Source organism: Aquila chrysaetos, chromosome 5 (assembly GCF_900496995.4).
Source record: "Aquila chrysaetos chrysaetos chromosome 5, bAquChr1.4, whole genome shotgun sequence".
Lineage (NCBI taxonomy): Eukaryota > Metazoa > Chordata > Aves > Accipitriformes > Accipitridae > Aquila > Aquila chrysaetos.
This window is the reverse complement of record NC_044008.1, coordinates 75708196-75735732: the sequence shown is the minus strand read 5'-3', so window position 1 is coordinate 75735732 and position 27537 is coordinate 75708196. Positions and strand designations below refer to the sequence as shown.

General features: G+C 51.6%; 3 protein-coding genes across 13 annotated transcripts in view; 2 read left to right on the top strand and 1 right to left on the bottom strand.

Moving 5' to 3' along the window:
- Positions 1-6314, bottom strand: part of TBC1D16 (TBC1 domain family member 16) — a 33012-nt gene extending 26698 nt beyond the window's left edge. For 3 of the 9 annotated variants that reach the window (XM_030013908.1, XM_030013916.1, XM_030013914.1), the window contains exon 1: positions 5907-6025. The gene's annotated coding sequence lies outside the window, so the exon portion shown is untranslated. Of the gene's footprint in view, positions 1-267; positions 320-4097; positions 4119-5854; positions 6035-6209 lie in introns of those variants that run through there. The other 6 variants (XM_030013910.1, XM_030013911.1, XM_030013909.2 and 3 more) reach the window with 6 other exon arrangements.
- CCDC40 (coiled-coil domain containing 40) lies at positions 6287-19792 on the top strand. 2 transcript variants are annotated; one of them, XM_030013906.2, is made up of 20 exons: positions 6287-6460; positions 6627-6746; positions 7461-7592; positions 7965-8136; positions 8331-8488; positions 9025-9108; positions 9197-9416; positions 10269-10426; positions 11293-11415; positions 11811-11932; positions 12676-12919; positions 13028-13210; positions 14523-14768; positions 15528-15741; positions 16295-16464; positions 16588-16679; positions 17277-17397; positions 18075-18263; positions 18523-18681; positions 19448-19792. In XM_030013906.2, the coding sequence occupies exons 2-20, from the start codon at positions 6648-6650 to the stop codon at positions 19691-19693; spliced, it is 3132 nt and encodes a 1043-aa protein (XP_029869766.1). In that variant the 5' UTR covers positions 6287-6460; positions 6627-6647; the 3' UTR covers positions 19694-19792. The 2 variants fall into 2 exon arrangements, with proteins under 2 accessions (XP_029869766.1, XP_029869763.1); XM_030013903.2 differs by having other exon boundaries at positions 6621-6746.
- A 315-nt stretch (positions 19793-20107) lies between these two features.
- Positions 20108-27303, top strand: GAA (alpha glucosidase). 2 transcript variants are annotated; one of them, XM_041123458.1, is made up of 19 exons: positions 20108-20530; positions 20614-20759; positions 21137-21302; positions 21702-21798; positions 21882-22001; positions 22168-22286; positions 22429-22544; positions 22698-22830; positions 23011-23124; positions 23247-23331; positions 23455-23572; positions 23996-24129; positions 24263-24414; positions 24660-24808; positions 24919-25060; positions 25277-25375; positions 25579-25743; positions 26214-26366; positions 26827-27303. In XM_041123458.1, the coding sequence occupies exons 1-19, from the start codon at positions 20123-20125 to the stop codon at positions 26884-26886; spliced, it is 2676 nt and encodes an 891-aa protein (XP_040979392.1). In that variant the 5' UTR covers positions 20108-20122; the 3' UTR covers positions 26887-27303. The 2 variants fall into 2 exon arrangements, with proteins under 2 accessions (XP_040979392.1, XP_029869767.1); XM_030013907.2 differs by having other exon boundaries at positions 22429-22560; positions 22720-22830.
- The last annotated feature ends 234 nt before the right edge of the window (positions 27304-27537 follow it).

The window sequence follows — 27537 nt, the reverse complement described above, 5'->3', positions numbered from 1 at the left end:
AGGAGCTCTGCAGTGAATCCAGAGGGGTCACCCAAGCTATCAGCTATTTAGCAGACAGATGAGGAAGAAGACTCGATGTGTTGAAACAGCAGGTGGGTCTTGCACAAAGCAATCCCACAGATAGCCCAACACATTTCAATGCAGGGCAGGCTCTACCCACTGCTGCTATCCCTAGCTGGGAAGCAGACCATCAGAGGCACTGCAGTTTCTGTTCCACCAAAAGTACACGAGGAAAGGAAACCTCTACTTTTGTTCCCTTGTATTTACATGGCCTTACTTGCTTGTGAACAGGCCAGTCCGACCTGGCACGCACCACACATCACCATGGTGCCAGGTCCAAGGGCACCATGTGGAGAGATCAGCTCAGTGTGTTCCTCATGACAAATCCCACACCATGATCTGCACAGCACGCAACAGGGGTAGCCAGAAATAAAAAGAAAAGCAGACAGGCTCTGACTTGTACTGTCAGGGGCACTGTATGCAGGAAACATTTAGGGGCCTAAAGCAAGCATTGTCAAACACTGAATAGCTCCAATTTCTTTAAACATGGTTTTAATGGTATCTCCAGACAAACGACGAAGCAAGAAGGCAGAAAGGGGAAACAGAAACCAGCATTTCTCAAAAAGCAGAGTGAAAGCTGCAGGGAAAGAATATAGCTGTCCTGATTCTGACAGATTTGTACATACAGAAGATTGCAAATGAGACTGCCAAGTAGTTGACAGAGCCTTCATTAAAGGACAAACTATTGGTTTAACTGGCAATCACTACATTTGTCAGCTTGAATCACAGCATAAGCAGTTTCTGCATTTCAGTCTTTCCTGGAACTTGACGGAGAAGCCTCAACCCTGCTATGTACTGTGCCCAGCAAGTGTTTAGGATAAGACAATTACTTTGCAAGTCCTTCGCACTCATGTCTCCTTCTAGCACCAAACACAACACATATCTTCATGTCTCAGCCCCAAAAACCAAAGACCAATGGAGCCATATGCTCATTCTTGTCCAGAATGCAAAAAAACCCACAGTATTGTTTCCGACTCTGGGTTATGTCTTCGAGAAAGTAATTTGCCTCTACCACATTTAAAGAGCAAGTCACCTTTCCTCTCACTGGACCCTGCAAGAACACAGACAGTAAACTCTGCTGCAATTCTTCCTTCCCACCAAGTCACAACACACCATTTCAACACAGTGTTGAGGCAGTCCGAAGCAGTGGTGTGGAGCAACCTGTATGGCATCAGAGGCCCTGAGCCTCCCTCACATCTGAAGAGGGTCATCTGTTACCACAACATTTTGTAGGCAGCACAGCCTGCTCAGCTATGCCCTGTTGCTGTCAAGACTGAAACCAGCCCAGATATCCAGACCTTTAGCTATGTCAGCTATTTCATCAGAACTCTAAAAGCGCTGAACCTGCATACACAAAGGAGGAATGTGGTACCAGGTGGCTGCAGCTGTTGACCAGGGAATGCTTCCTCAGAAGACACCAGTGAGCTTTTCCTACTAAGGACAGCAGATGGAGATGCATGCATGAAACAAGAGCTTGTGTAATGTCCTACTGCAGCTCTCCAGGGGCTCTCAGGAATGCAGGCAGAGGTGCAGGACTCCTCTGCCAATAGAGGCAACATTTAATTAGCTTTTACCTAGCAGAGAAAGAACAAAGCAACAGGTAAAAGATCAAAAGCTGCTCCCTGGAAAGCAGGAGGAATTTAAAGAGAAATATTGCTTTGATCCTGCAGAACATCTGTTGCTTCAGCACTGCCTTGATGTGCAGGTGGATGGTGCTGCCGGTACGCACACGCATATGCAGGTTGGGAAGAGGAAACAAAAATAAGACAGATGAAGAATATGGTGTCCTGCCAGCACAGAAATTTAGTCTGTTGCATTTGTCTTGCAGAAGAGCTATGCACCACAAATCAAAGAGAGTCCACTACGATACTGCAAACAAATAGCCAAATATACTGGGATATATAAGTATCATCAGGAAGACTCAAATTAATGCTTTCATCGTTGCCACAGGCTAGGGAATTCTGCGTAGCTTTGGTTGCAGCATTAAAGAAAAACAGATGCAAGTCACTGGACAGTTTCAGGGAGAGTGACAAGAGTGATCTGGAAAGAGATTGCCAAAGGAAGACTAAAGAAAGGGAAATGTATTAAAAGTCTTCGTATGTGTGAATTGTCACTGCCAAAAAAAGGAAGAGCTGTCTGTGGAGGACAGGAAAAGTAGTAGGGCAATTGAACTGTGGCAAGGAATATCTAGTTTAGTCATTCTAACAGCAGGTGCACCAGAATAGGGCAACCTGAAAAGGCCATTTCCGTCACTGGGGGGTTTCAAAGACAGGCTGCAGAAATAGATAGGCAGTTGGCCCCAGCTAGGACCAGATGATGGACTGGACCTCTTAAGGTCATCTACTCTTCTAGTACAATCCCAGAAGTCTCTGAAACACAGCTTGTGAATGTGCCTCTCCTTCCTAAAAGACAAGAGAAGTTCATACAACACAAACCAGCAAATAACAAAGAGACCAAATCTGCAGGGTTTGCTCTATTCTCAGCCCTCTTCTGTGTGGGACAATGTCTGCACACACAGTCCATGGGGCTTGGGTTGCAAGGAGAAGGAGGTATTGCTGTTGCCTCTTGCGTGAGCTTGGGAAGACAGGCAGGAACCATCCTACCGCTAAGTCAGCATTAAATCAGCACCATTAAAAAAAAAAGTATTTTTCCATATTAATTTTCTATTTATCCCCTGATCTGAAGGGATTCTTTCCAATGTGGCAGAGACATCCCAGCTCTCCAGAAGCTGAAGCACTGAATTAGCTGATAAGCTCTCGCTGAGTGCCAATATTTATTAAGCACACATACATTTTCTTCTCCCACACATCAACTGTCACCGCTAAAAATCTTTGCTACAGCTACCGAGTCTGTTCGCGCAGACCCTGGCTGCTCTCCCAGTCAATGCCAGCACTTCTCAGCTACACGAGATCTCACAAACGTGCTGGGGAGCCAACTCCTGAAATCACCCCAGGAGTCTCTTCACAAGAGCCTGACCAGTTCCAGCCAGCAGCATTTCAAATAACACCGGCTGCTTGCCTCCCTTAGAAATGCCCTTCCCCTTCTCACAAACCGATCAACAACAAAATCCTGTTTGGCTTGGCAGATCACACCCTCACCTTGGCAGACACTGCTGGACCAAATGTTGCTGCCTCCGGTTGCACAAGATTCCTGTATTCCAGCAAGGAAGGCAATGCAGGGCTCCTGCACGGGCTGACACAGGCTCCAGCATATTATTCCTGATCTGGGCAGCACAGACTGACACCAGAGCAGTTCATGAGCATGCAAGGTAACAAGGCTTCTCTCACAAATAAGTTTAGCCTATAGAGGCATATGACAGCCTGCGCTTTAGGGTCAGCTGCAGCCAACAAGTCACACTGCTGAGCACTTTGTGCGTGGCAGTAGGTCTTGTGGCTCCAAGGGCAAATTTGCTGTGCTGGAGTTTAATAGATTTACAAGCAAAATAAGCCAAGCTACAGGGCTCTTAAAGCGAAACATGAGACCTACAGCATGTCTGGGCACAGAAAAGAAACATGAGCTGTCAAACATCGGCACCAAATTTAAGCATGAAATGCCTTAAGTAAGAAAAGCACAACAGGCTTTTTTTTCTTTTTTTGCCCTTAATAACTTGAATTTGATTTTATATATTTAAAGAGTACAGAGTCACTGCACCAGGCAGGTCTCAAACACTAAGGAAGTCCCTGACTCCTCCTCCCCTTTGGAAAATCAAATGCTGGGTTTGCATCTCTGGTAGCTCAAGCACAGGTTAGAGCATGCTGGAAGGCAGCGTGACCGGAGATGGAGTACAGGAGCCCGGGAGTCAGGACTCGCAGCTTCTTTCCAGTCCTCTGACTGGATTTTCTGTGCAACTCTCAGCTAGTCACTCACTTGATCTATACTTCTCTATGTATACATGAGAGCCCTTGTAACGACCTTCCCTTTGTATCGCAATACCTCTACATTAGGAGAGGGAAAAAAAAAAAAAAAGCTTTCAAAACTACTAGCTATTAGCTGGAGCTATTTAAGATGACCTAGCCAAATCAAGGAAAAAAGTTTACCATAGGGAGCCATTCTGAAGTCATCCCATTTCATGGGGAGAATTATGTAGGTCACCACAAAGTCTTTCATTCCTGACCTGCTGGTGCAGCAGTGGCACGCAGAGTACAGAGTAAAGGAAAAGTAACAGCAGTCACCAGCGAAGGCTGAAATCCTGACACTCGCACAAATCCAATTCCAGTCACTTCAGTGGAACAGATTTCGCTCAGATGCATTTCAGCTGAGAAGGTAAAAAAGGGACAGCAGACTAAATACTGCAAGTTTGTGACTCAGAGATAAAAAGGGAAATGAAATGCTATCATCAGAGCCTGCCTGCTGCTCCCAGCCACACCTGCTTAGGCATAAAAAAGCAAACAAAAAGCTTACCACCCCTCCAGCACTGAAAGTCAAACCACAACACGCGCTTTAGCGCCGAGAAATTATTTGTGCCATAGGTCCCTCCATCTCAAGATTAAACATCATTTCATATTACTTAACTGCAGTGCTTGTGCAGCAGGTAACACTTCTATGGCGTTTTATTTCTAGCATCCTGTAGCCGTGGCCTGATAATACTCACAGTACTAGATCCTTCAATATCAGCAGCTAAAAAATCCCAGGAACCTGGTTTCACAGCTGAACTGATGAACTAATTGCAAAGTCTTTTCTTAAGATGACAGACATCAAACCATGTGTCTGCCATTCTGACACTTTGAAATAGTCTCCTTTTCACCCTGCCACAGGCAGGACCATGTCCCCCTCCCTTCTTGCCTGCTGGACAGAGAAAGCAACACTCTGCCCCATCCCGGCTCTCCAGCTTTATGCCACCACACAGTGAGACATACAGAATAAACTCAGATATTCAGCAAATTCAATGCAAGGTCAGAGAAGCAGCTTTCAGAGACTTCTCTGCTTTTAGCCAAGTTATCTCCAGAACGAGAACGAGCTCCTCTAAGCCTACAAACCTAAAGGAGGCTTCTACAAAAGAAGCAGCAAGCCTGAGAACTTTACCCTGAGATGTCCTGGACTTAACATTTCTACTATTTTCTCTTAAACGATCTTTCATTTTTATTACTTCCTATTCAGAGTGGCAACTAAGAACATAATACCTTTGCAAGACAAGCTACCAGTCAAAGAACAGAGAAGACGGGCAAACCTCAGAGAGGAAGAAGCAGGGTTATTTTACAGAGTGTCAGCGACACAGCAAGCAATATATCAACACGTAAACCCTGCCCTGGCGTGCCTGAAGGCCATACATCAAATAATTGCCAAGGATCCCAACCATCCATCTTCATGTCTCCACTGATAACAGAACTCAGCAAACGAAGAGGTAGATATTGGGGTAATTTGAGAGAAGACCACCTCCTCAAAAGTAAGGAAATTATAAAAATACCCCAAGCTGTACGGAGCCACTCCAAAACAGCAGAAGATAAAGTTAAAGAACTATTTTCGCATTCCGCTTTGTGCCGGCCCCGAGCCGCCAGCACACCGACCGCCTCGGGGGCTCCGAAGGCGGCGGCGGCGGCGCGGAGGGGGGGGATGTAGGAAGGGAAAGGGAAGACAAAGAGTGGGATAAAAAAAAAAAATGGATGCATCACCAGGGTGCCGGGCAGGATACCCGGGTGGCCCATCCCCGGGCGGCCCATCCCCGGGCACGAACCCGTGTGACAGTGACACGCGTGACGAGCAGCCGGCCCGGGGACCCGGGTGGGCAGGGGCAGCCGCTGCCGCCCACCGCAGCCCCAGAGGCACGGCCCCGGTGCACAGAGCCGGCATTACCCACCGCTTAACGCCCCCCTGGCGAGCGATGCCCCGCGCGGCCCCGGCGCTTTTACCGGTAAAGACGAACCCGGGGAAACTTCTCGGCGCCTTCACGAACCGGTCCAGCCCCGGGCGGGCTCCGAACCGACGTCCCCCGCGCCCCCGCCGGGGCCTGCGCGGGGGACGCTGCCACCGCCCCGCCCCGCTCCGCCCCGCCCCGCCCATCGGCGGCGTGACCCGCGGCTGCCCGGCAGCCGCCTCAGGCGGGGCCGCCTCAGCGAGGGAAGGGTAAAGAGGGACACCCCCCCCCCCCGCTTCTCACCCCTCCGGTCCCCCCCAGCACACCTCGCCCGGATCCCGGTCCTCGGCGCCGTTACCTGCTGCCCCGCACCGGGGCATGGCGGCCGGGACGCCGCGGGCCTCACCCCCGGGCCCGGCGGGCTGAGGTAGTGTGGCCCGGGGTAGTACGGCCCAAGCTTCCCCCCCCCCCGCCCCGCTCCCTCATATGGGCTGAGGTGGTGCGGCCCGAGTCCCCCCTCGCGGGCTGAGGTGGTGCGGCCCGCAGCGCTCACGTGACCGGGTGTTGACGCGTCGCCTGGCAACGGGAAGATGGTGCGGCCGGCGGAGGGTGAGTGCGGGGCTGGGCCGCGGACGGGGCTCCGCCGCCCGGCTCGGTCCGGCCCCGGGGCTCGGCACCGCCCGGCCTCCCCGGTCCCCTGTGGGCCTGTGTGCCCAGCCGCGGGGAGCCGGGCCGGTACTCACTCTCTCCGTCCTGCGGGACGCTCTGGTTGCAGGCACAGGCCAGCCCCAGCCCCATGGAGGAGGCCCCCGGTGCGGCAGCAGAGGGATCTGGGGTGGAATTCGGCTCCGCTGAGCGGGATGTAATCAGAGTTCCGTCGCATTCTGCTATGGAGGTGATTTCCTTTGAAACGTTCACAGGGCAGCGTGTTCTCCTGCGTTCCTTACAGGGCGATGTCTTCGTGGAAGCAGTTTCAATAGGGAGAAGTAAAACGGCGGAGCAGTTATTACAGTCTTGCCCTGCATATAAAAAAAAAAAGCCACTAGACGGTAAATTTAGTTACAGTTCCTGTGTGTTAGCAGCATCCTGAAGTATGTGTTTCTCACTCAGTTCTTAGATAGCACGTTTCTGCTATAGACACTTTAAAAAGGGAGTTACCCACATTTTATAGATGCGCATACTCGGGCTCTTTTTCTGAGGTTTATTGGTGATAAGTTTTTTTTCTTCCATTGGCACTGCACAATACTTGAATTTGGCAAATGATGTTATGGGATAAAACAGTGTCTCTTTAAAAAGGAAGAAGAGAATAATTTGGCTATATGCAGTGCAAGCTAGAAGACTTTCTTTAATAAATCCCTAAGGGCAGGTTTTGTTTAAAGAGATGTGAGCTAGAAGCACATGAAATTAAAAGTGGTGTGTAGAATTTTTGTCAGGATTGTTACTATCATAATGCTAGCTGGGTGACCATTTTTGCGAATGAGATTAAACTTCTAAATTCTGTGCCCTGTGATAAAAAGCAGTTGCTACAATACCATAGCATTAACATTAAACAAAGTACACAACCCGTTATAATGCTGCTATTCTGCTTTTTGCGTGTGTTGCGTGCTAGGCAATAGAGGCAGAGAATGGGAGCGACAATGAAGAGGAAGAGTCTGTTCATCTGGAGGAGCAAGAAGAGACATTTCCCCCAGCAGAAAGAGAAGTCTATGGAGCTACAGAGCTGTTTGTTGGCTCTGCAGAAGTGAGGCACTATAATAATATATATAATCTTATTCATGGAATGCATGACCAGTAGTTGTAACTTCAAATTCTCCTGGTGCAGTTTCATTGCTGCAAACACAAAACCAGTCAGAATTGGAACAGAGAGAAACTAATTGGTCAAGCACAAAGTATACAGAAACTCTGACAAGGCTGGAGAGGTTCCTTTGTTGTGCTGTATCAGGAGTGACACAGCTTTGCCAGTATATCTGTGCACTGATTTTTAGAACAAGGCCCTCTTGTTGATTCTTTGTCTGCATTGTTGATGCCTCGTGATTATAAAAATAAGCAGATTTTTAGGGGCAAATAGAGTTAGATTGAAAAGCTGTTTCAGGTGATGGATTTTATGTTTCAGGAAAAACCTCCTGAGACTTTCTCGGACAAAGTAACATTAGACAGTTGTCCTCCTGAACTGGGTGACATGGAGCAGCCAGTAACAGACAGAGGGAACCCTTCCCATACGTCCTCAGGAGCTCCTTTGCAGCCATCTGCATTGTCAGTGGAGTTGAACAGCTGCACAGAGTCAGGTATCATTCAGTTCCTTATTAACAGTACAATACTCAATACCATCTGTCAAGTACAGTTTCTAGTTTTCTTCTTTCTGAGCGTTGTTAATCCAACTGGAGGCATAATACTATGAAATCTAAGCCTTTTCCTTTATCTTTTTTTTTTTGAGGGGGGGAGGTCCAGGTAACATTGGAGAACATTTCTCTCTATTTAGAGTCTGCCTTTGAGCAATTCAGTCAGCTCACTAGTGGGCACGGTGACCAAAGATGGGAAAAGGAGCGCCAGCAGCGTGGAGCTGAGGAACATGAAATAAGCGGAAGAAGTGAAGAAACCATAGAAGAAACAGAACTGGTCGTCTTGGATCCAGAACATGTGAGAAGTCCTCAGATCTTGTCATTCTTCTTTGATATTTTGATATTCAGACTTGATATTTTTATTTGTATAAAACGTACAAGGTAAATTGTAAGCAGTGGCTTAGTTGTATGCTATAACAACATGTTTAAAAATTGCTTTTGCAAAAATACCAACTCCTGAATGTGTCTACTCCCTCAATATGAACCCCAAAGTTGCAGGTTCAGAAGTGAGCAATGTAGTGGGCAAATCTGATACTCTTCAGTATTCCTGAAAGAGAAGTACTTACAGCAAGAATGAGTGGATGGGTTCTCAGTTGTAGCTCTTCCTATATGTTTCTGACTTTCAAATATTCTCAGTAGTCACTTTCTGATGTCAACAAATAGCCACCATGTAAGTCTTCTCACTTGTTACAGTGAGTGTAGCTAAAATAAGAATGCAAGTGCCTATGGCATAAAATAAGGTGTTTTATTTAATAGTGGGAGTAGCAGTAAGGTTTCTTCATAATTTATTTACACAAGTATGTTAAACTTTATCAATGTCATACTTCTTTACAGCCTCTGATGAGAAGATTCCAGGCTGCCCTGAAGAATTACCTTACTAAGCAGATGGAAAAAGTGAATCTAGAGCTTCAGGAACTGGTATAGGGCATTCTTTCTTTGCCTTCCCACAGCAGCCCATCCCTGTCCAAGCTGGAGAGAGAGAGCTGATTTCCTCTTGTGTTTGCAGAGGACAGCAACAAAGAAGGGCAAAATACAGAGAGAAGAGCTTGGGGTGATTCTTTATGGAGCGCAGCAGCAGCTGGCCCATCTGCAGATGGAACTGGAGAAGAGCCATGACCGCCATTCTCAGATGGCCGCAGCACGTCGGCAGCTGGAAGAGGAACTGGAGGGCCTCAGGCTTACTTACAAGAAAATGTGTCAGAACACAGATGATGAACGCAAGAAAGGTGATTGAAGCAGTCCTTGCAATATTTCCTAATTCTAGTACTATGTGGAGAAATGAATTTGAATGTAAGTCAAGCATTGGATTGAAAAATATAGTAAAATTCATCAGGAATAATGCACTTATTGAAAAGTTTCATAGATACTTCTGGTTGCCGTATAATTTCTATTGTTTCTAAGACCATGTTGCTACATTGTACTTCTAAGGTGGTCTTTAGGACTAAAAATAAAACCCTTCCTGGCAGGTAGGTTGTTGTGTGACTTAGCAGGAAGAAAAGTCCCATCAGTCTGTTATGTTTGCCTGTGTCTCTGTAAGGGTGTGATGAGATTGCAAAGGTAGGTCATTAGGGGCATCCGGTAGTATGAGAGCAGCATCCATGTGGCAGCCCATTCCAGCCAAAGAAATGGACTTGACTCATTCTTTTTGGGTTGCAGGCATTTGGATAGGAAACAGTAAAACGATTGCAATGGCAAGGATAGCTAAGCATTAAAATAAATTGCCTAGGAAGTTTTTGCAGGTTATTGAAAAAAAGTAGAGAAGCGTTCAACAGACTGAGAAAGAGACAATTCTGTATTGGGGCAGAGGAGTGGATTCACAGCCTCCTGAGGCCCCTTCTTTGGTTGCCTGGGATTTTGTGTGCTGGGAGTCAAGGAATTGCTTACCAAGATTTTTAGCTTTGCTTGTGGAGGTATATTCCAAAGCTGATGTAAATTCTTATTTCAGGGAGGGCTGATTTAGCTGCTCTGTGTGTGGTTTTTGCTTTGGGTGCTTCTGTATTTCTTTCCCTTTTATCTCTGTTTAAAGTGTATCCTACAAACATACTTCTCTGTAAATATTTTTCCTTCTGCCTCCCCAGTTTCTGCAATGCAGACCCAGGTTGAAAACCTGGCCTTGCATCTCTTCTACATGCAGAATATGGACCAGGATATGCGTCATAATATTTTACTAATGAAACAGTCAACAAAGAAGGCTGAGGCAGAGAAGGTCCAGGCTGAGGTGGAAAAGAAAAAACAGGTATCAAGTAAAACTGTCTTCTTTAAAATAAGTAAATAAATACAGATGACAGTTAGTGGTGAGTCTTGGAGGATGTGCTGCCTTGTCAGAAGGAAGGCTATAGTGACTGAATCATGGAATATGTGTGGGGATATTTTTCCCAAATAATTGAAAAAAGAAAAAAACCCAAAACCCACAGGCTTTTCTAAAAATGAGAAGAATCCCCCCCACCAAGATAGTGGCATGTACTGCCCAAAGGTTTTTGACAAGCTTTACAATAGTAAATCACTCTTCACTCAAGCAAAGGGGGTGTGGGGGCAGAAAGATATTTAGTGAAGAAGTATCGTATGTTCAAGTCTGGAGAATTATTCTGAGCGACAGCGAGTTTCACAATGAAAAGTGAACTTTGAAAATGAATTGAGCTGGTTGGTGTGCTGGAGCTCCCTCTGCTGCCTTCTGCTTGCAGCAAGACACAGACTGATTATTATTAATACAGAATTGCATGCAAACAGTTGAAATCAAATGGATTTAGATGTTTTTTAACAAAGGCTTTTAAAACATAAATTATTAAGATTCCAAGCTGCTGGAGAGGTGGCACAATGTAATCCATGCTGACAGGAATGAATGCTGCTTCAGATCCGAAGTATCAATTTACTACTGCAAATGGGATAATAAAAAATCAGCAAAGAAGGTTTCATTCTCTTGAAAGTTGTCGCTGCTGCATTCGTGAGTCATTTGTATATGAATGGAAAAGTTTCAGTAGGAATCAAATCTAATCCAGTTGCCAATTTAATTCCTTTTCTAGCCTATGTTATTTTTGTAGAATATAGTTGGTTAAGACTGAGATTATATTACTCATCCTGAACTGTTTGGCTCTGACTCTTTAGGATCTTCTACTGGACCGCTTAACAAGAAAAGCCTATGAACTACAAGAACAGATTGCTCTGTTTGAAGCTCAGTTTGTGGCTCAGGCAGAGGGCACAAAAGTAACTCGGCAAGCAGTAAATGAGGTAAGAGGGTGCTTTTTTTGCTTCTGGTTAATATTTCCCTCTGGAAGGACTGACTGCTTTGGCTCATGCTCACGTGGTATGTACAATGTAGGCCAGAGTTGTATGGCTTGTTCCTGTTTGGAGGAATGAAGACTTCTTTTTTTTTCTTTTTTTTTTTTTTCCCTTTGTCCTTAAGAATTGCTTGTAAATCACTTCCTCCCCAACCTTCTCAGCATTTTTTTTCTTGCAGACCTATGCTCTGTGGTCTGGTGTGGCAATAAACCAGACACATGTTAGTTGAAGCTGTTCCTGCCCAGCATATTAGGAACAGAAAAAAAAAATACTGCATTGTAACATGAATTTTGTTTTTCAACACAGTATAGATTCATCCTGTCTACCAACTCTCTCTTTCCTAGGCTTGTATGGAGGTACAGGCTATTAACATGGAGAAAAAGCGATTGATGAACCACTGGAATAGCAGCTTGGCTGGAATGAAGCAAAGAGATGAGGCCTATACTGCCACACAAGAGTTGCTGAGGTATGGCATCTGAAAACAGTCCCAGGAGAGACCTCAGATAATTTGGACAGGAGGGACTCCAAAAGGGGCAGTATGTCTGCTGTCAAGTTTATGACTGTATGTGCAGGATATGTCAGGCAGAACAAGTTTGTTGCTCTAAAGCACATAATAAGGTTAAAGGATTAGAAGCACAGTTCTTTGTAACTATTTTCTTTATCCAAAACACAACTCTCCCTTGAAATGTGTGGGTTTTTTAAAGCTGTTTAGAGTTTTTCTATTTGTATTTTATTTCTTTAAAAGAGTTCCTTCACCTTTGCAACATCTCTCAATCCAAAGAGCTAGACATCAAGAAGGATTTATCTATCACTTTCAGTTAGGTGTTTGTGATGCCTTTAGAAACCTTCAGGAAAACCTTCCTATTGTTGCCAAAGGAAGTGTTTATTTGGTCTGGAGTCTTAAAGCTTGACTGATTCTCTGAGAACAAACAATATACTTTTATGTGGTGGCATCCTGGTAAGAATGGGGGTTGGGGACAGGACTGAAAGAAGGAATTAATTTTCCTGCATACATTTCCTTTTAAATCTTAATTTCTCCATCCATCTTCTGATGACTCTGCACTGTCACAGCAGACTAGCCTTTATAAAGATCTTCCTTCTTGGTCAGTTGTTGCTGCAATAACATGTTTGAAAAGAGGAATTTGTAGATGACCATTCAGCACACGAATCAATGCCTGTGATGATTTTCCATCCTCTTTACTGCTCCAGCAAGTACAGACATGACCTCAAATCCCTAGAAACGGACATCCATGGCTGTCGAAAGTCGATCAGGAAAGAGGAGGAGAAGAATGAGTTGCTTGTCACCATCCTGAGCCGTTCACAGAACGATGCCAACACGACAAAGAAACTGATTGCCCAGTGCCTTTCAAGGCAGGAGGCGTTGAAGGTTGAATTTGGCACCTATGCTCGCGTTCTCCATGAGACAGAGCAGGCCCTCAACAGGACCAAGATGGTGAGAAGACTTACTTGGAAGAAGAATCCTTTCAAATCAGACATGAATATTTAATCCCCTTCCCCAAACAGTTGTAGTGATCCTGTCTCTGTCTTCCGTACTTTTTAGGATCAAGCTGCTCATCTGAATGAGTTGCTGTCCATCAGTAAGGATATAGAGAAAGGAACTGATGCCAAAGAGCAGATCGAGAATCAAATTGTGGCAAAGCTTCAGGAGCAGATGATGTCCAGCAAAGCCACAAAGCACTTCTCACAGCTGGCTGCAAAACTTCGTAGAAGAAAAGCAGATCTGGTATGGTGTCCCTTCTAGTTGGGAGGGCAGGGGAAGGAAACCGCCCGGAGCAGTGTTTCTCAAGTGTGTTTTGTCAGTGTCTTCATTCTGGTTTTCAGGTCTGCAGTTGAAGGTCTGCTGAGTTTGCAACTCCAATTTGGTCCTTCCAGTGATCTTATTGCAGGATTCTGGTGATGTGAGAGAGTTTGGCTAAAAAGGCCTGATAGATAACATACTATTCTTTCTTTACTTAAAAAATGTGGCAGAATGATGAATGCTGGGAGTAGTTACTATAAAGTATTGCCAGTTCTTATGTATTGGAGGAAGACAGTGGATATGTGGTACTTCTGTACTACACATTAAACTAACTTATCGCTCTATACTGCATCATGGAATGTGATACGGGCATGCTCTCAGTTTCTAAGTAAGGATTACAGTCCAGGGAACAGTCAAAGCAGACCCACAGTTCTTTATGGCATAATAAGTTGCTCTCTTTGGGAGTGTGTAACTGGTAGAGATAGAAAAACTAGAAGATTCAGCATAGTATTTATCATACCGAGTTGTGTGGGCTGGCACTAACACAACGTGCTCACACCTCTGTATTTTCATGGGTTACTTCAGCCTGCCCCTGGCTTTTTTAACTCAAGGGCATATCTTAAGTAACTGGAAGACTTCCAGGGTTGGCTTCTATTGTGAGAAAGGCCCCTCCACTCCCCTTTCTGACAGATACATGAACACGTGGGTACTCCACATTGACTCCTATTAGCATCTGTGTTGCATGGTTGAATATAGTGCAGAGACTATGGACTTGGAAAAGAGCGAATTGTAACCTCTTAGAGTGTGGTCCAGGCTGTGCAGAAGTAGCAGACAGGCTCTTGAAAGTTACCTGGCTGCATTCATACTGCACTCAAACAAAAGGCATAGCCACGCTTTCTGGCTAGTAAAGTTGTTAGGTGAGGGATGCGTTTGTCAGGTATGGTGGAGAATGTACAATACAATCATGTCCTGCTACTGTTAGCCAGGTAGCTAGAGACATCCAGGCAGGGAAGATAATTGCAGAAGTGATGAATGTGGTCTCTTGAAGGGTTTGGGGATGTTTAGGCTCTTTAATGCTTTTCAACAGCCTTATGACAGAGGTAAATATTGCTATCTCCTGTCAATAGATGGAGAAACAAAGGTACAGAGAGGGTAAGTAGCTTGCTTACAGCTTGTAGCACAGACCTGGGAGTAGAATCTAAATCCCCTGATTCCTGTGCTTTGATAAGTAGGCATTACAAATCAATGAGTTGCTGTTGGTGACAGTAATTTGTTTTCTGTCTGTTGATATTCCTAGGAGCTGCATTTTTCCAAGGTTGAGAATGATATGGCCCAGGTTATTCTGAATGCAACTCATACCAACTGCAGGCTGACAATTCTCCAAAAAACACTTCGTGAGCTGGACAAGGAAATAAAAAATATCTATGATCTGATCAGCTGCAGGGAAAGTGAGATTACAAAGTGCAGTCTCCTGATTGAGAACAAGCGAGGGGTCATCAGCCAGTACAACAAGAGGTTGGAGATGATTCTTTCTCAGCAGGGGGTATGTACTTTTATGTTTCAGTCCCAAATTTGATTTTATTCTTTGTGGTGACCACAGATGTTCTTGATAAAGGTAACTGTGTAAGTGTTAGATAGTTAAAACTCTCAGGCATCAGTATTGTGACTTAAAAGCTGCACTAGCTAGTGTAAACGTTTGTATTTGTCAAACAGTTCTTAATGCATGCAAAGAGGAGCTGGCATTAGGGAATTGTGAAATGAGGGTGTGCCTAGCACAGATTTCTGCAGGGAGTTGTCTACACCAGATGAAAATGTTGAATGACATCAATACTCTGGGAGTAAATAGGATCTCATTATAAAATCTGCAAAGACTGACGAGGGGAGAATGGAGCATGCGGTGTAATTTAAGTAGTTTGATAGTTGGCCCCATTCAGATGATACCCAGATCTGTCCCTAGCACTGTGAGCTGTTAAGACCTTTATGGATACCAATGCAAAAATGAGTACTGTGACATATGCTTGGCAAACTTTTGAATGTCCAGATGTACCAGAAGGAGGCCCTTTCGCCACAGAGTTGGAGAACATTTCAGGCTTCTGTCCCATTTATTCCTGTGAGCTCAGGAATGATTAGTCCCATCCAACTCATGGGAAATGGAGGCAGGAGGTAACTAACTGACAAAACAACAGTATAGTTGAAGTATTTAGTAGGCATGCAGCAGTTGGACTGGCCTTCTGCAGTGATGCTATAAACAAGTGCCCCAGCAGCTTCTACCTGATTTATCCCAGACCTTGCCCTCGTACAGGGGCAAGAATTGGGACCACTGGAAATTGAGATCAACAAGCTGACCAAGCAGATAGAAGAATATAATTGTGAGGTGATGACACTACAGAAGTACTGGCTCAATCAGCAGAAAGAGCTGGTCAAGTTAACACATGAACGGGAGGAACAAATAGCCTCCTTGGATATGTTAAAGAAACAGATGACAATAATGGAGCAGAAGAAAGTGCGCACTGAAAGTAAGTCATTCTTTAACTCTTTCTGAAGAAGTTCATCCATGAATGGAGAAAAAGGGGAGCGAAGGCTTACAGATGGGTAATGCCAGACCTTCACCAAAGAATGCCCACAGTGCTCCTACATATGTGTGAGCAATGATGCAAATGGACACAGTACTATACTCTGGGGCTAAGAGCCAGGCACCTTCTGCTGTTTTGCATGTCGTTATTTCCTATAACGATTGATCCTGCTGTCTTAACTGACACAGTCAAACCCTAAGTGATCATGTCACGTGTTACACTTCTTAAATAAAGTTTGCAAGTAGTTGGTAGGTAAATGCCCGCACCAACAATAGCACTTTCCTAGGCCAAAATGAACTCTCTTCCACAGTAGTCTCCTTCAAAACCTTATTTGGTTTTTGGGCTTGTGGAAAAATGTTTTGGCTGGGTATGTGGATGTGGGACACAGATGGCTCCACATGCAGTGTTGTCTGGCTAATAGCAGTTTGTCACACCTTGCCTGTATTCAACCCAGCGGTTGTGGAAATTTTAAGACTCTTTTTCTGTTTACCTGTAGACGAGATTCAGCAGGAAACAAAAGAACAGAAAGACATCGAACGTCACATGAGGAACATGTCAAATGACTTGATAAAGTTGAATGTGTTGATCAACAAGAACAACAGCAGCTTTGAGGAGCTGCATTATGGCAACATTATCACAGAGAACGAGTTTGTACGCTCTCTCAAGGTACACAGGCTTGACATCTCATTTCCAGGTCTCAACCTCCAATGCAGATCAGAGGCAAACAGTGATCCTGTAAATCTTTCCTAGTCTGACAGTGTTGTATTGGTTTATGCTTCCCAAATCCAGGCAGCAGAAAAAGAATCAGTTGAGATGCAGGAGAGGCACAGTCAATTGACTGAGGAGAAGGAAAGACTCCTAAACAGCCTGGTGGAAGCAGAGTAGGTACCAGAGAGATTCTTGCTTTGTGCCACAGTCTTTGAACTTTTGTATATGTGTCCATGTTACCTTTCTTCTCCAGTCATCAAACTGAACTAGTGTGAGAAAATGTGCTTCTGTCCTTATTGGAGAAGAGGAAAGGAGTTTAATGAATTTTTGAAATGCAGAAACTGAAAGGTGCTTTAGCTGTCTCTGGAACCAGCAAGAGCTGAGATGATGTTGGCTTTAATGATTCCAGCATGCTTGTGCTGGACATTGCCAAGATCTATATGGGAAGACTGCATGCAATCTCCTCTGCCAGTAACAGAGTGAGTGTGCTGCACTAGGCAATTAATTGGGGTCCATCAGCCCCCTGTCAGTCTGGGCGTGCTGGTTTTTACAGTCGTGATGCCATTTTCTATATTGCAGAGCTTCCCATCTAATTTCACGCTGCTCTATTGTTGCCCTTTTACATGTGCCATATGCAAATTCTTAGTTTCTGCTGAACTATTCAGTTCTGCGTTCAGAATCGATCTTGGGAGTGTGCTGCCACTGATGCACAGAAAGAGCATCCTTTCTGTTGTTTACAAAGGCACTGTTTTCCTTTTCTGTCATTGAAGGCATCAAATCATGCTATGGGAGAAAAAGATCCAGCTGACAAGAGAGATGCGTGCAGCAGTGGATTCTGAGACAGGACAAGGTGAAATCCAAGCCATGAGAACAGAGATTCACAGGATGCAAGTAAGCCACTGGGAAAGAGGACTGAGGAGGGGAAGCTGGACACAACGTATTCAGCTTTGGAGTTGCTGAAACATAAGGCAGGAGATGAGAAACAGGCTGGAGAAGTACCACCTTCAAGGCCATAGCAGCATTGGAAGTCTTACCACCCTGCAGCTAGATTCAATTAAATACACCCAGCATGCATGCACTCTATGCGTTCCTTGTGCATGCTGTGTAATAGGCTGCAGCAGAATCTAGATATACCTGAGAAATCTATTTAAAGTGTAATCTGTCTGCCACCTTATTCTGTGACCCCAATTTATAAGCAAAGAAATGTTGATTACTAAATATTGTTTCATCTCAATCACTAGTTAGGGGAAGTCTTCTATCTTCTGGCAAAGCAACTCTTCCCCTTAATTCTCGGGATACTTCTGCTCTTCTGCTTTTGCTGTTGCTAATGAGTTCCAGTGAAACATTTTGAAGATTACTTAGATGAGTTGATAATCCAGTCCTCTGCCTTCCAGATCCACACAGGGCAAACCAGGTTTGGATTTAGAGCAAATTTAGCTTGCCAACGCTCACGTGTCACATATTATCTGGTTTGTGTTGATGGGATGTGCCACACAGAAGGCTTCAGATAGGTGCCATTCGTAAATATTCATTATTTTCAGCCTATTTTGTATCTTGACAAATGGCAGGTCCGCTATGGCCAGCTGATGAAGCAGCAGGAGAAAATGATTCGTGATATGGAGGCATCTGTTTCTCGTAGAGAGGAGATAGCGATTCGTGGAGAGGGTCAGAACAAAACAGATAAGAAACGGCTCACCAAGAGTGACTTCCACCGCAAGAAACAGGAGCTGAGAAAGAAGATCAGCGAAACCCAGAAGGTGAGAAAGTAAAGCAGGGTTGCAAGAGTTCACGTAGCCTGTATTTGCCTTGTAATGAGCACCAGCGCGCACTTAGCACAGACACACGGGGTGTCAGTACCCAGACCCTGCACCTGTACAGATACAGCACTGCACAGGGTACAGGCTTTGGAAACTCATTAAAAAAAAAAAAAAAAAAAAAAAGCTCTGGGAAGATGGTTGGAAATGCAGCTGAACTGCAGAACCAGAATCTGCCATTTCCTTCTCTTCCACTTGCTAGAACACTCAAGACTGCAACAAAACCATCCTGGAGCTGGAGAGCACCCAAGCGTCCCTTAGTGCCACCTTGTTGGAAAAGCAGCAAGAATTGTGCAGACTGCAGGCTGAGTCTGATGGCCTTGATTCAGATGCAGAATGTCTTCAGAACAAGAAACGATGGGTGAGCACCTCTGCTTCCTTGCAGCGCATGAGCCAAATAGAACCTGCTGCTTTCTTCTGTTGCCAGCTCCCTGTCTCTTCATCTCGCCACCATCCTGAACTGGGCGTGCTTGGCGTGTAATTTGAGCAACACGTTAAGTTAGCTGAGCACATTTTGAGGGCTCCTAGTGGCCCAGAATTAATGCTTGCTTAGCAAGGCAGCATGCACCTGGAAACATCAGCCTAGAAGGACATCATTTGTCTCTCGAAAATATCTAGTGACAACTATCCTTTGTGAGCGCTAGCTGGCTACTTGCAAGTATGATACAAATTTGAGAGCCAGCTCAAGGTCTTGAATGACCCCCTGCGAAGTTTTTAAGTTGGTGAAACCCTGTCCTGGCACGAGTTGCCTTGTATGTGCAGTTGTTTCTCTGATTTATGGAATTCTGTGACATCCAGCATTTAAAAACACTTTTTTTCCCTTAGTTGACATGTAGGTGTGGCGCTCGGGGATGTGGTTTAGTGGTAGACATGGCAGTGTTAGGTTTACAGTTTGACTCGATGATCTTAAAGGTTTTTTCCAACCTCACTGATTCTGTGACTATACCTCTAGAACAGAGGTTGTTTGGCTGTTATAATGGGGACTTCACAGCACTGTCCTTCTTAAGAAGCCCTTCCATTTCAAAATGTGACAGTTATAGTACCTGCGACACGAATCACGTCGTTCTCTTAGTCCTTTTGTGTGTGCAGTCTGCTGTCAAACCAATTTCCGTTGTTGCTTTTCTCAGAACCTTTTGGAGATTGTGGCCTACCAGACACGCCAGAAGCACCTGCAGGCACTGAAGGAAGGGAAGTACCCTCCCCTGTGCCGCACTGAGCAAGCCTGGAGAAACGAGCAGCAGAAACTGCAGGACCGGCTCCGGGCCATCGATGCTGTTGTCCACCAGATCCAGCAGGAACATCCTCAGCACCGAAGGGCTCTCCAGTGGCTCAGTCAGTGCTTGGAGTCCAGGGTTGGCTCCCAGGAAGCCTGACAGAGACACGGACAAAATACACATAACCCTCTGCTCTTATTCTTATTCTTGGAAAGGCTGCAGGCTTTGTAAATCAATAAATATAAACGAATAAGCATGCGTAGAGTGTAACATTTATTAGAGAGGTAGCGTTGCACGGGTTTTTTTTTGTTTCTTTCTACATTTCCCCGCCCCTGCTGCCCTGCCCTGGCCGTAGGGGTTCGAGGGGCTTCCTGGGCCCACCCGCCCCGGTGTAGCCTTGACTTCCCGGGACCCCGCTCTCCCACCGGCTTTTCCCTTACGCTCCAAGCCCCCGGCAACGCTCCAGCCTTCCCGGGGCGGCTCCGGGAAGGGGAAGGCGCCCGCCCGGGGCCGGTCCCGCCCCGCAGTCGGCAGCGTGACGTGGGCCGGGCCCGCCGCGCCTGCTGGGAGGCCGGGACGGCGGGAGCCATGCCGGGGACGGCGGGAGCCATGCCGGGGCCGCCGCTCGCCGCCGCCGCGCTGCTGGCGCTGCTGGTGCCCGCCGCGGCGCGCAGCCCCGGGGCCGCCGGCTGCGAGGTGCCCCCGGGCGGCCGCTTCGACTGCGGCCCCGAGCGGCTGCTGTCGCGGGCGGGCTGCGAGGCGCGGGGCTGCTGCTACGAGCCCGCCGGCCCCGGTCCCGGCCCCGGCTCCGGCCCCGGTCCTCCCTGGTGCTTCTTCCCCCGTGGCTACCGCAGCTACCGGGCGGAGAACCTGACGGCCACCGCCAGCGGTTACACCGCCGGGCTCCGCCGCGTCGCTGCCAGCTTCCTACCGGGGGAGGTGGGCAGCCTGCGGCTGGACGTGGCGATGGAGACCCCCGCCCGCCTGCGCTTCACGGTGCGCCCCCGACCCGGCGTCCCGGTCCCGGTCCCGGTCCCGGTCCCGGTCCCGGCTGACCGCCCCCCTCTCTGCCCCCGCAGCTGCGGGACCCGGCCCGGCAGCGCTACGAGGTGCCCCTGGCCACGCCGCGGGTGAGCGGCCGAGCCGCCTCCACGCTCTACGGGGTGCAGGTCAACCAGGATCCCTTCGGCCTCGTCGTCTACCGGCAGCGCGGCGGGCAGGTCCTGTAAGTGCCCGTCCTGCCCCGAGCCGGGTGAAGGCTCCCCTCGCCTTCCCGAAGGGATTCGGTCTGGAAGCGGGACCTGACACCGACCCCAGTGATGTGCGGGATGGGAGCCGGGGTGCGGCAGGGGACACTGGGGACGGCAACAGGGTGGCTGTCAGTGGCTGCGGGGGCTTTGCTTTGACCCCCTCCGCCATTCGGTGACTGGGAAGGGAAGCAGAAATCCCAGAGCTCAGCTGAAACCTGCTTTTGTTTCATATGGTGACGAGCATCCATGTCCCTCCCCAGGGCTGGTGGTCCTCCAGCTCATTGCCTCCCTCTTCCCTGGCTGCTGGGCAGCACCGGGGCTGTTTGCCGGAGTCTCCCTTTCTCTCCGGCAGGCTGAACACCACCGTCGCGCCCCTCTTCTTCGCAGACCAGTTCCTGCAGATCTCCACCTCCTTGCCTTCCCATTTCATTTCTGGGCTGGGGGAGCACCTGACGCCGCTGGTCCTCGACACGGCGTGGACCAGGGTCACCCTCTGGAATCGGGACATGGCGCCTGTGGTACAGAGTGGGGCTGAGGCAGAGGGAGAGGGCTCATCTGTGCTTGCAGGGGCGGCCCCGTGGCCTCATGTCTTGTCCAGGGCTGGGAAAAGGCATCCGAGCCTCTTGAGCTCTGGGACCTGGCCTCAGCCCTGGGCAAGCCCATGGGACCGTTGTCCCCAGGTCAGGCTTTGTCCCCCACTGGGGCTCTGTGCTGCTCAGAAGCCGCTTTCCCCCACGCGGTCCAGGACTCTTGCTCGGGGCAGAGCTCTGCTGACTCGGGCAGTGCTTTGGGCTGCAAGCCCTGGGTTTGCACTCCGTGCTTCTGGGCAGAGGCGAGGGGCAGGCGCGTGGGTGGGTGGGTGCTGCGCCGGGGTCTCCAGCGGAGCCTTGCCGGCACCGCGCTGTGCTCTGTTCCAGCCCCAGGTCAACCTCTACGGCTCCCACCCTTTCTACCTGGGCATGGAGGATGGCGGTTCGGCCCACGGGGTCTTTCTGCTGAACAGCAACGCGATGGGTGAGTCCCGCGGAGGCGCTGGGCAGAGGCTTGGCCCCCGTCCCTGTCCTCAGCTTATTCCTCCGGTGCTTGTGCTTCCCCAGACGTGCTCCTGCAGCCCAGCCCGGCCCTGACCTGGCGCACGACGGGTGGGATCCTGGATTTCTACGTTTTCCTGGGCCCTGACCCCAAGAGCGTGGTGCGGCAGTACCTGGATGTCATCGGTAGGGCCGAGCCGTGGGTGGGGGGTACGGGCGCTCCGGGGGTGGCTTTGCCGGGATGCTGCGAGCGGCGCGGTGGGGCCGGTGGGGCAGAGCGGGGCTGCGGGGGAACGCGATGCTGGGCTGTCCCTGCGCCTGCCTGGCCAGCACCCACCCTCCCGGCTTCCAGGGTTCCCCTTCATGCCCCCGTACTGGGGCCTGGGCTTCCACCTCTGCCGCTGGGGTTACTCCTCCACCGACATCACCCGGCAGGTCGTGGCCAACATGACGGCAGCCCGCTTCCCCCTGGTAGGTCTCGGCTGCTCCCCGGAGCCTTTGCCTGAGAGTGGCCATGGGGGGGCTGATGGCGAGCCCCCATGGGGTGGGGGTCCCCGTGGGAGCGTGCCGGGGTCCCTGCTCCTCCCCGAGCACCGAGCGCTGCCGTTTGCAGGATGTGCAGTGGAACGACCTGGATTACATGGACGCCAAGAGGGATTTCACCTTCAACGAGAAAAGCTTTAAGGACTACCCGGAGATGGTGCGGGACTTCCATCGCAGCGGCCTGAGGTACATCATGATCGTGGTGAGTGACACCCCCGGCCGCGCCAGGGCTCCCGCACGGGTGGGGTGGCACCGGGGTTTCCGACTGTCCCCGAGGGCGGTGATGGAGCTTCCCCTGAGGAAGGCAGAGGAGGCCGTTCCCTGCCCTTGCTGGTGAAGCCCTGGCTTTGTGCCCCGCCAGGATCCCGGGATCAGCAGCTCGGGGCCTCCCGGCACCTACAAGCCCTACGATGAGGGACTGAAGCGAGGGGTGTTCATCCGAAACGCCACTGGGCAGCCCCTGATTGGGAAGGTGCGTACGGGGAGCAGCCCTGGTCCCCGCGGGAGGGGGCTTGAGTGGGGCCCGGAGAGCAGGAGGGAAACACCCAGGGAATGGCCATGGTGGAAAATGGGAAAATGGCACACGGGGGCTGCGGGGTGCAGTGGGGCCAGGGACAGCGGGGCTTTGCCTGTTGCTGCCTCACTCCCGTAGGTCTGGCCGGGTCCGACGGCCTTCCCGGACTTCACCAACCCCGAGACTCACGAGTGGTGGCATGACATGGTGAAGGACTTCCATGACCAAGTGCCCTTCGATGGCATGTGGATTGTAAGTGGCCCCCGCAGAGCTGCCGGCTGCAGCTCACTGGTTCCCACCCTGCACTTCTGCTGGGCTCCGGCGCGGCAGCGAGGGCATCCCGTCCTTTCCCTCCCCTTCCATTCCCTCCCCAGGACATGAACGAGCCATCGAACTTCGTGGAGGGCTCCCAGGACGGCTGCCCCAACAACAGCCTGGAGCAGCCCCCCTACGTGCCAGGTACGGGGGGCGAGTACCAGCCTCTGCCTGGGGGTGCGAGGAGCCCCAGGAGGAATCCGGGGATGCTCTGGTCCCAGCCGAGCGGGCTCCGAGCTCACCCTCACCACCGCCCCTCCCGTATAGGTGTGTTTGGAGGACGCCTCCGAGCTGGAACCATCTGTGCCTCCAGCCAGCAGTACCTGTCCTCCCACTACAACCTGCACAGCCTGTACGGGCTGACCGAGGCCATCGCCTCCCACGAGTAAGCCTGGGATTCGTGCCGTAGCTCTTGCTGTGCTAGAGGAGCTGGTGCATATCCCAGGGAATGCCAGAGCCGGGAGAGAGACCCCTCCCCGCACTGCGGCATGGGCAGTTTGGGCATGGGGGGGGGGGCATTTGGTGGGTGGGCGAGGGTTTGGTTTATACGGCAGTGCGCTGCCTGCTGCTGCCAGCCCAGCGCTGGAGGGGGCTGGAAGCAGCTCCTGGGCTGGAGCTGGTGCAATGCAGCCGCGCTGGCTCCTGGGCTGGGGGCTTGTGTCCTGAGCGCTGACCCGTGTCACCTTCCCCATGGGCAAGATGGTGCTGGGCATCTGCTCCGGCACGTGTCAGCTCTGCGCTGCTGCCGGGAGCCGCTGACCCCCTTCCCCGGCTGGGTGGTGCTGAGCGGACCCCATCCTGCCCGCAGCGCGCTGCTGAGGGTCCGGGGCAAGCGCCCCTTCGTCATCTCGCGCTCCACGTTCGCTGGGCACGGGCGCTACGCAGGACACTGGACAGGGGACGTCAGCAGTGACTGGGAGCAGCTCTACTACTCCGTACCAGGTAGGCTGCGGGGCGCTGGGGCTGCGTCCGCCCCTGGTTCCCCCCTGTGCCTCCCCCGCAGCCAGCAGCTTCTCCTTGGGCTCTGCGCCCGAGGTGCCGCGGAGCCCCGATGCCCTCTGCACCCCCTCCGCAGAGGTGCTGCTCTTCAACCTCTTCGGGGTGCCTCTGGTGGGTGCCGACATCTGCGGCTTTGTGGGTGACACGTCCGAGGAGCTGTGCGTGCGCTGGACCCAGCTGGGCGCCTTCTACCCCTTCATGAGGAATCACAACGATCACGGCACCCGGGTGAGCACCGGGAGCCCTCGCGGGCCGGCGGGGGGGGGCAGCCGGGTGGACGGGGCAGGGGTGGGTGCTCTGGGGCTGCGCGAGGGGCTGCCCTGCCTGCGTGGGAAGGCGGCTGGCGCAGCTGTGGGGCCGCATCCCATCGGTGCCGGGGTCGCGCCGTGGGGAGTCTGTGCTGCATCCCCGAAAGGCGCTCACCGTTCCTCCCCGCGCAGTCCGAGCATTCCCCTTCGGCTTCTCCCCTGCAGCCGCAGGAGCCGTATGCCTTCAACCCGGCCGCCCAGGCTGCCATGAGGAATGCCCTCCGCCTCCGCTACTCCCTCCTGCCCTTCCTCTACACCCTTTTCCACCGGGCTCACTCCGCGGGGGAGACGGTGGCACGGCCCCTCTTCCTTGAGTAAGTGCCGGCCCATCCAGGGCCGATGGGTGCCGGTCCCCGCCGGGCTCAGCGGGAGGTGGGCGCAGGGTCTTCCTGGCGCCGCACTACCCCTCCGCATCCCTCCCCAGGTTCCCCAAGGACCCCAACACCTGGGCCGTGGACCGCCAGCTCATGTGGGGCGGGGGGCTGCTCATCACACCCGTGCTGGAGGCAGGAAAGACCAAAGTCAGCGGCTACTTCCCGGCGGGGACGTGGTACAGCCTTGCGGGGGTGGGTGCTCCCCTGCCGCGCCACGGGGGTCTCAGGTGGCCGCACGGTGGGTCCCCGCACCCCACCACTGGTACTGGCCCCCCAGGGCTGTGTTCAAGACTCTTTTGTCGCCTGCCCTCTCTCGTGGCCGTTCGAGGGCAGCAACGCTGGGCTGGGACCCCCCTTGGGCATGCTGCGCCCTGCGCCTAACGCCTTCCTCTTTTTGTTGTCATTTAGGACTCCACCATCCACAGCAAAGGGCAGTGGATCCTCTTGCCAGCTCCCCTGGACACCATTAACGTCCACGTCCGCGCAGGGCACATCCTGCCCCTGCAGGTGAGCCCCCTCCGCGCTGCGGTGACGCCGCGGTGACCTGCCTGGCCAGCCGCTGCCGGCGCGTGGGGCAGGACGGAGGGCTGCGACGCGGTCACCGGCAGACTGGACATTGCCGGATAAGCCGCGAGGCCGCGGTGGTCGGCCGGGGCTGGGGACAAGCGACTCCCGCAGCGCTCAGAGCTGTGCCTGATCCTGGGCTGCAGGAGCCTGCGTTCAGCACTGCCGAGTCCCGCAAGAAGGGGATGGCCTTGGTCGTGGCGCTGACACCGGACGGCTTCGCTAGAGGAGACCTGTTCTGGGATGACGGGGAGAGCTGGCAGACCTTTGAGAAGGGGGACTACACTGAGATCCTCTTCCTGGCCACGCATGTGAGCGAGGGGGGGGGGTCTAGCGGGGGGGCACCGGGCACGGGCATTCGCCGCCACGCGCAGGTCCTGGTGCCCCTGGGGCACGCGCGGTGACGGGCAGCACCGTGCCCTGGTGCAGCCAAGCTGTGTCATGCCGAAAGTGCCAGGCTGAGCGGCTACAGCACTGTGCGCTGGTGGGGTGGTGGGGTCCCATGGGGGCTGTACCCCACCGGGAACCCCCTTAGGAGGGGGAGCGGCTGTGCTGGGGAGGTGGGTGCTCTCTTCTTGCACCCACAGTGCTGCGTAGCAGCGGATGCTCTCCAGCCCCATCCTTCTGATAAATGGCTTTGCCGGCAAAGAGTACCCGTACCCCCCGGGCCCGGTGCCCTGCAGACAGGCAGTGCATCAGGCAGGGCACATCGAGAAGCCCTGGGGGTGTGTGGGGTGGCTGGAATCCCGGAGCGTGGGGTGAAGGACCCCTGTCCCCGCAGGGTGCCGTGCTCAGCCAGCTCCTGCGGGTGGGCGCCCACCTCGACGGGGTCCTGCTGGAGGCTGTGACCGTGCTGGGTGTCACCAGCCCTCCCCGGCAAGTCCTGGCCAACGGTGCCCTCGTGGGTGACTTTTCCTACCGCAGTGACACGCAGGCGAGTGCTCGTCCCCACTGTGGGAGGGGGCGGCGGCGGGGGCGAGCTGCCGGCCGGTGGCTGGGAAGGGACCTGGGGCTCAGCCGAGGGGCTGGCGGGGTTTGGCCACAGCGATGGCACAGTACCTGCTTTGTTGGCACCAAGGAGCGTAAAGGGCTGCCCGGCGTGGGCTGCATCGCTGCCCTGGGGCCGGGGCAGGATTAGGCTGTGGAAGGGGGCAAGGATGGGGAGATGGAGGATGGGAAGAATGTGGTGATGGGGCTGGAGCTCTGCGAGGAGCAGTGGCACGGCTCTGCTCCTGGGGCTGTCTGCCATGGGCACCCTTCCCGGGGAGGTCTGTGGGACTGGGGCTGTGTCAGGGTGCACCCCAGGGGGGCAGGACACCCCCCTCGGCTCTGACACCCCCTGGGCTCCATCCCGGCCAGTTCTCACCATGCTGACCCTTCCTTCTCCCACTCAGGTGCTGAGAGTCCCCGTATCGCTGCCAATGTGGGAACAGTTTGTGATCACTTGGTCCTGAGCCCGTGCTGGATTTGTGCCACTCGGCAGGGGGAGGTGATGCTGCTCCCTCTGGCTCTGGGGCTGAATCTGTCCCATCCTTTGTAAAACCAGAGTTGCTGCTGCTTCTCCCACACAATTCAGCTCCTGGGCTTTGGCTTCCCTTCTGGCTAACGTGACTTAACTGGAGATGTGTGCACTGGACTTGCGTCAGGGTGGGGGGGCTTGCACAACCCCTAGGGATGGGGAAGCCCTCATCTCTTCCAAAATGGGCAAAAAAAGACCCAAGTGCCTCGTGAGACAGCAAACCTGTTAACAATGCGGAACTGGTAACCTGTCGAGGGACTGCGGGGAGTCTCCTGGCTGTGTTTTTGGGGAGAGGGATCCACGTAGCGGGGCGAGGGAGCAGTGCTGTGAATAAAGTTGCTGTTTGCTGGGAGCACCGTCAGGCCATGTCTGTGCCTCTCTCTGCCAGTGCCTGTCCTGAAACGTGGTGCTGAGCCCTGGCTCGGCCCTCCTGCCCAGCTGGGACCCTCTGGCTCCGTCCCACCCTTGGGGCCTCCAGCGGGACCACCTGCAACCCTTGCAGGCTTCACCCCATTTCCCAAAGCATTGGGGGACCCCCGGCTGCTCCCGCAGCCCTGGCTGTGCCGCAGAGCATGTCCTGCCGGCT